Genomic DNA, 8,147 nt, shown 5'->3' with positions numbered 1-8,147 from the left:
CATCTGAGTTTTGTTTTCAAATTATGGATTTTATCTGTTTCTCTGACATAACATTTTCTTTAGATATTGAAAAAATGCAACTCATTACATCGTGGTTTTAATAACGTAGATACCAAATTCCTGCTCTGATATGAAGAAAAGAAAAAAATGGAAAAGTGCAATTCTACAACAGTAGGAAAAAAACATTGCCTCAAAGTAAAAGAAAAAAATAATTAATAACACGATTATGAGTTAAAATATTAGTTTAGTGTGCTAATATGCTATCAATTACAGTAAACCGAAAGTACAGCTGGAGATGGGATGTCATTAGTCGATCAGGGGATTCATCCTCTGGGGACCATGCATGTCTGTACCAAATTTCATGGCAATCCATTCAATGTTCAATGATATTTCACTCTGGACCAACCGACTGACCAAATGACATTTCCACTCTGTATCCCCGCTGCAATAGTGTGGCTAAACCACTGTACAAATGATGGTGGTGGTAATATCTGCAGCACATGGAGCATGTAGACAGTTCTTCCCAGAGTAAAGTTATGACCTCTTGTTCGATTTCCTAAACTTGGATGACGGAGGAGAAAATTATTCCAGCTGTGTTTGTTTTGTGATTTCTTACATTTTATGACTCATCCCTGACAGCTAATAAAGTTCTCCTAAAGCCCGAAAATCCACGGAGGAAAGAGATGGAGGTCTCTGGTCCTTCTGATGTGACTTTTCCTACACACATGTGCAGTGGTAATATTAAGTCCAGTCGAATATCTAAATATTGAATCACTGCTGGCTTGTCAGCCTCCATATTTCATCACATCCAATAGCTGTCCACTCAGCTGTTCTTAATCTTGTTCTTAGTATTAGAGTGGAATACATTACAAAAACCTCACTTAAAACAACTTACAAAATAACAAACAAACAAACAAAAACCATAAGAATAGCAACATGCAGTCTAAGATAGTGTCTCTAAGTATATGGCCAAACATTTATGGCTGTGTGGAAACTGTGGCAGTACATCCCCCCCCCCCCCCTCACAGACGCAGCAGCGGTTTCAAAAGTATTTTTCTCAATTGATTTTTTTTTTTCAATTGATGGAAAGTAATCAGTGTTTGATTGCTAAAGGGCTCCTTGTGCAAAGTTTTCTGAAAAAAACAGCAACATTTGACTGGAACCTGAAGAAAAGGCCAAACAATGTGCGGTTTGGAATTAAACCATGTTCTCACAATTTAAATCAGAATTGAGTTTCTGACATATTAGCTACACATTAGCTTCTCTTCTGCTACATTTTAGCATTTGACAGAGACATCTCGGTAAAACAGCAAACACACTCACTGTACCCTGCTAGAAAAAACAGATTGATATTTCTTGTGTTGGGTCCCATTGTAAAGGAAAAGGATCTAATGGAACTTTTTCTGTTGGTGTAAATAAAATAAAAATGATGGCTGAATGGCCATTTACCTGATTCAGTTTCAGGGTCCCAGTATTGTGCATGTTGGATCACTGTCACGACTTACTGTGACAATAGAATAGAACAGAAGCATTGTTAAGGTGATTAGTAACACCTGTGCTTTTCCTATAGTGAAAAGTCAAAATGTCTGCTATGAAAAGGGCCTGCTGCAGCAACTAGCTCAAGAGGATCTTGGGAAATGAAGGGAAATTCAAAGTGACAGTGCAGTTTTTCCAAGGATACTAATACTGTTTTACCAATTTCCCTGAAAAGATAAAAAAAATAAAAATAAAAATAAAAATAGAGGCATACGGAATCTAATTGTTCTCTGTTTGATGTAATGGAGTCACCTTCAAAAATGTTGAAAACATGAAGGATTGTGTTCCTTTTCGTTGAGCTTGACACACACCGGGTCCTCAGTGGCACAAGCTGGAAATAGTCACATCCTCCCAATCAGAGCGGACTACGGCTATTGTCGTCCAGTGCATTGCACTCCAGGCTCTCTCTCCACTTGCTCTGACTTTCCTGAGTCACTTTGTCCTTGACTGTGTCTCCACTCATGTCAACTCCACTATCCGGGTTTCTCCTCTTATTGCCAAGAAAGATGAAACATTTATGAACCCTGAGGCACACACACACACACACACAAACGCAGCAGCTGTCTGCTTCAGAGTTGTTCTCCACCTACCGCCCACATTGTGAATTCATGAACCTCTGCCCTGCCATTCCCAATCACCACTCAAGGAGCACCAGTCTGATTTGTCAAAGTGACGCAATGTCAAGATGCTGGTAAGTGGTCTTACGTTTCATCTCCACTGACAGCTTGAAGAGCATAATTCAGGCCCGGGAGGATTTTGTGAGATGCAGAGAAGGTCCTTCGCTCAGACAGTACAACTCAACAATTCTTAAACAGAGGGAATTCTGAGAAGTATGGCTTTCCTTTCACAGTGAATTACATTGTTCAAGAGTTTGGATGGCGATACCGAGACACAAAAAGATCCTTCGCTGGATTTTTAAAAGCAAGCACCAAGTTTGAAACCTGTATGATTATGTTGATTGGTAACGACAGTGAGGAATTTAAAGGGAGATTTAGAGAAAGAGAGTAAAACACGGTAATGTAAATTCATTTTGTTTAATCAGCCCATGCTCCTCATGTTCCTCTTACAACGGTGCGGTTAGAGAGGCCTTTCTTCCTCTCAGGTCATTTCCAGTTAGCAGAACAATCCAGGGAACATTCATTCACAAGGATGGTGTTTTGAGAAATTAATGAATTCAGCTCTTGAACGCTCACTCTGCCTGTGGCCTCTTCTGCTGCTTTCCCACGTCTGTTTGTCCTTCAAAAAGAGTCTGCATGTGGACGAGTGCTGTCCAATCATGAGCCGTGAGGACTGAGAGCACTTCACTCCAACAAAAGCACCAATCAGAACAACTTCAATCACAGGTGGTCGCTAACTTGTCAAATTGTTTGTTTTGAATAAAATGCATTGTTATCGTTAAAAACAACGTACATGTGCAAATCCTCTTGAATAATTCAAATTTTACTGTTGCTAAATACTTTTGATTAATGGTTTTTATAACGGAGAGCCAGCAAAAAGCCACATTTGGTTTGGTTTGCACTGCACTATAATCAACAGAATAAATGCAACTTTTAAACTGCAGTTAAAAAAATCGGATTTTTGGCTTGAAATGAATAATCTTTATTTTGAAGCATTTTGATAATGATTAAAAGCAATCTGGATTCATTAACGTTCACATTTATTATCTCATATTTTCAAATTCTTAATAATTCAAGCAACATAACTGTCACAAAGTATTGTAAAAAACATCACTCACAACATTTACCATCATGCACCACTGTGTCTGAGTTTGTTAGAAATCTGCTGTATTGCTTTATGGCACAAACCGAGAGTAAACACGGATAATATTTCAGAGTTTCTGGCAATGGCATGTAATGAAACGAGAGAATAGCTGATGGAAAAATTCTTTTGAACATGTTTGTCCTCTAAAATATACAAAAAACATGTGCCTGGAGACAAGGACAAGTAGCAACATCTTTACTTCATCAGTACGCATCAGTGTTTACTCGAAACATGATCTTAATTTAAAGAAGCACAATACCACTGGAATGAGACGGAGGCTACCCACTGTCAGTGCCGTGGTTTCATTTGTCTGCAGTAATTATACAAAGGTATGTTGATCAGTTTCTCACCAACAGTATTAATGTTAAAAATACTTCATATAGCATTTTGAAGGCACTCCTCGATCTCCCATAAAGTAAAACAAATTTAATTGACTGAAATATAGCCAAAGAATACACGTTTAGTATATATTCAAGACATGTGATATGTTGTTGTTTGACAATTTCAAAGTTGGGATTCTCCAAGATACTAAAACAAAACTACATAAGTTTTATCACAATCAAAACCTATTACAAAACTTAAGAGGTGGAAATCAAATCAATGCTAATTGGCTCTTTAAGTCACTCCACTGATCTGCCTGGACATTTCATGGACATTTCATTCTCGATGAAACCAGAACTTGAAGTGCAGACGGGAACCCCTTCTCTGGCACAAACAAGCCCTCAACATGCCCAAGAGACACAGTGTCATCTCAAGCACCCAGCATCCACTCCTTCCCCCATGTTCTGCCTCTCAGGCTATATATGAAACATGTATAGGAGCCTCTTTCTTGGTACAAACAAATGCTCTGCGAGGACTCGGGGTTTCAGAAACACTGACACCTTGAGTGGCTCTCACTCACCCTGCCTGAGACCCCTGTGTTCTCTGTGTGTTTGGGGGGGGATTTCCTACTACTTAATTAATGTACTGAACACGTCCCGTTTGGCTCTGAAGGGGTTAAGGAAGTTCAAGCATGCATGGCTCACAGTGGAGAGAAATGTGGAGATTGAGAGATTGAGATGTTTTTCATAGTTATAGCCCATAAATCATAGAGCTTCTTGATGTCTTCAATATGTTGAAAACGTCTTCTTCAGTGCTCTACACCTGCTTAAAGGGCCAGTTCACCCAAAATACAAGACATTTTATTTTTCTAACTTAGGTTTAGGTAATATTTTTTGAGCAAGGATCTTTCTATAGTTGGTTTTTTGTTTACCTTAAATATATAATTCAACCTCAGAACACTGACGTGCTATCCTTTCTCTATATCTGTTCAGAATATCTTGGGCTGAATTTGTTGTATTGGTAAAACTTTGATTCAACGCCCACCCTTCATTTAGCATCATTATATATATATATATATATATATATATATATATATATATATTGTTCCCTCTTTGTGTGTGTATATACGCACACATTTAATAAATGGCTTACAACAAAATATAGTTTTGTTATTTATTGATGTACTACTTCATCCATACACTTCAAATGTCCTACTGTCCACTTAATAATGTGTTACAAACTATTTATTAAAGGTTTACTGCGATAAATGGCCTCTATAAAAGTTTCTCAAAGCTAAATGATGAATGCACTTTACTAGATGTTGAAATGGTGCTATGAATCATCTGTAAGAACGTGCCTCCAAGTGCGCCTTGCCTGGGGAGTCTGATGTGCGTAAAAGAGGGGCAGGTCACTTGAAGCGCTACTGCTCTCTCTCTCTCTCTCTCTCTCTCTCTCTCTCTCTCTCTCTCTCTATTAAGGCGTGGTATCTCTCTCCCTGTCTCTCTGACTGAAACAGACTTCTGTTGGGCAGTGATCTGACAGAGTGTCAGCCTTTAGAGCGGAGTAAGTGAACCACCTCATCAGCACGGGCAGAGCGGCAGTCACTCCGCGGAGAGGACGCAGCTGTTCGGTCAAACACCCGATTACGCACCGGGGGAATTCCACCTGAAAACGCAAATGTTGGCACTGTGACTGAGAACAAGGATCCAACAACTGTCCCCCTTTTAAATTCTCTTGGAATATACTGCTTGGTTATATAGGCATCCTATTTTATAGTCTAATTAGGATCAGTGAAAACCCGGAGGGCATCTCCTCGGCAGAATGGAGGGATTTACACCTTTCTTCAACATGATTCTCGTCGCACTTGTCGCCACCGTCTCATCGACCAAGTTAAATGTACCGCGACTGAGGCTATCATATAAAGGTAATTAAGTATTCATCTATTTATATATATGTTCAAGCAGCTGTTCACTATCGCCTTTTCTATGCGCCCGCGTGCCCTACAGGTGGCATTAATTGGTGATTTGTCCGTCTCGTGCTTAGTATTTTGGGTCATCCTTCTCTTTCATGCTTCTCTTTCTTTTTTTTTTCTGTGAATATTTAAAGTTAACACATTCGTGCACTTTTAGGATTATTTTTACTTGTGTATGTATCTGAAACGAATTGTTCTCTTCTCGGTGGTCCGAGGTGGGGCCGTTAAATCCAGGTCGATGTTTTGGCTACTGTTTTTTTGGGGGGTTAATCTGTTTTAGGATGCACGCACACGTTGATTTGCTGGTTTCCAGTTTGAAACCGCTCTGCAGCGCAAGGCGGGTGTGTCCCGCCAGAGGAGATTTTGGCTGGAGTTCATCGCTCTGCGGTTGGATACACCGAGGTGCGATCGTCTCAATAAAAAGGTTTATTAGGAGCGGCAACCGCAACGGAAATACCGAGGAAGAATGTTACATAATTATCGTTTATACTGCGGTGTATGGACGTATGGTGATTAGCATTATGTCATTAAAGACTTGACAACACAGGACTTTGAAAATAACCTCTAATGCCATATAAGCATGCACTTTATGTAACCTTATGATAATGACCTTTCACCTTTTTTAACACTCTGTATGGAAGTATAATTACACTACTTTTATAGGTTGTGGGCTTGATAACAGGCTTTTTACTGCCAAAACGTCTGCAATTCAAACATTGCCATATACAGTATAATTTTGGCCGGATCCCATTTCTCTCTCCTCTCTCTAATCTGAACCCTGTTGTTGGACATGACTCACTGCAGGTTTAATGAGAATAAGGCAGGGCAGGACAAAATGTGTGGGTGTGTGTGTGTTAAGTGATGTTGACTGTGTTGGTGCCAGAACGTCCTCATTGTTTCATTTCACTCAGGCCGCAGCGGTTCTGCAATCATCATCAGCGATAGATATCACACAGGATTTCCTCCCGTTCAGCTCCATGTTTTCAGGAGAAAAGTCACCAGCTGAGTTTACTGGTCTTCCTGTTGGCTGCACTGGAAATACTGCTCAGGAGAGAGAAATGAGAGAGAACAAAGGGACTGCAGAAATACATTACAATATATTTTTTTCACCAACTATAGGCCGCTTTATACTTTATTAATATTTGTTTTTAGCAACAGGGCTGAAGGATGAACATGTTAGCGGGTTAGTTAATAACTTCATATTCATGTTCCTGCAGAGGAGGAAACCTAATGCGTTAGGTGACCCCTAACCTTTCCTCTAGTGACACCATCAGGCAAAAATGTTCACTTGTGCACAAGAAATATCAAAATCTAATGGACACATCACTGTTACATTTTCATTCATGATGCTCCCCAGAGGATGAACTATTCCCTTTTTTTAACAGTCAATGCACTTTCCTCTCGCACTGCCCCTTTAGGCCACAACATAAACTACCACTGCCATGGCAATTTACCATTTTGCTATCCAGGCCAGAAGAAGTGTGGCTTGAAATGTTACATTTGTTGTGTGAGTGGCGCAAGAGCAAGGCCATGGGGTTAATTCAATTTACAAGGTTGTGTGTTGTTTGTAACATTTACTTACATAACACTTTTGTGTCGTGGGAGTTGGGTGTGAAGAAATGTGAAGACAATCATATTTTATCCTCTCTTCGACCACATTTGATGTTCTAGTTTTATCACTGCATGATATCCTGAGAGTAAGTTTAGTGTGAAATGATGTCGGATGTAATAACCTTGCCATACAGAGTTTACTGAATAATGTTTTTTGTCATTATATGTAACATTCTGGAAATGCTGCAACACAATTGAGGACTATAGATGAGTGGAGGGAGCCTCATTTATTGAACAAACAAAGTCATGCCCTGGTCAAACACTAGAGGGGAAAAGAGCAGTACCCAAGATTGTGAGTCACTGCACTTTAGTGACCGTTTTCAAGCACTACTTGATACCATTTTCACTTTGGTCTAAACGACACCATAGAAAACCAGTTTTCTTCATTACTTGCCATCAGAAAATGCTCTCATTTTGCAAGCATTATGAGGAGTGTGGGAAGAACCTCTGCTTATAAGATTCTCATTTGTGACCAACCAATTTCTCACTTCCTTTCAGATGACCTCAGATTTGACCCCACAGTTTGACTTGTTTCACATAATTTCCCCCTTGACTCAAGTCTGTCTTTTTCTCGTTTGACTTTTCAACGGTAAATAATTCCATATGTCTCCATGTGTCCCATCTTCTCACTCTTTAGTGTAATTTCTCATTCCTCTCGTCTCCCTTCAGTGTTTCTTTACCCTCTGTTTGCGTGTCTCTTCCTCGCTCCGTCTTTCATTACAACCCAGAGAAGCCCAGAGGGCGCTTGTATTCCCAGGAGGATGTGGACGTAATTTAGCGACAGGAAAAGCTGTCATTATCTCATTTCAATCAATTAGTGGGTAGAAGTTCAAACAGGAAGGAGGCCATTTATACCTCCGAACTATTAAAGTACTCTCATCTGTTTATGTTAAGTTCCAGCGTCACAGTCGGCATTGATTTAGTCATTTGCAGGAAAAAAAACAGA

General features: G+C 39.7%; 1 protein-coding gene across 1 annotated transcript in view; it reads left to right on the top strand.

The window, feature by feature from the left end:
- The first annotated feature begins 5,310 nt into the window (after window positions 1-5,310).
- The window catches only part of sema3bl (sema domain, immunoglobulin domain (Ig), short basic domain, secreted, (semaphorin) 3bl), a 54,385-nt gene continuing 51,548 nt past the window's right edge, over window positions 5,311-8,147 (top strand). The window contains exon 1 of the mRNA XM_076090726.1: window positions 5,311-5,542. Coding sequence (XP_075946841.1) covers window positions 5,440-5,542 — 103 coding nt within the window. The 5' untranslated portion in view covers window positions 5,311-5,439. The remainder of the gene's footprint in view (window positions 5,543-8,147) is intronic.

This window comes from Anarhichas minor, unplaced genomic scaffold (assembly GCF_050575085.1).
Source record: "Anarhichas minor isolate MPS153535 unplaced genomic scaffold, ASM5057508v1 ptg000003l, whole genome shotgun sequence".
Taxonomy (NCBI): domain Eukaryota; kingdom Metazoa; phylum Chordata; class Actinopteri; order Perciformes; family Anarhichadidae; genus Anarhichas; species Anarhichas minor.
The sequence above is the reverse complement of the archived record's forward strand: the minus strand, read 5'-3'. Positions and strand labels throughout refer to the sequence as shown.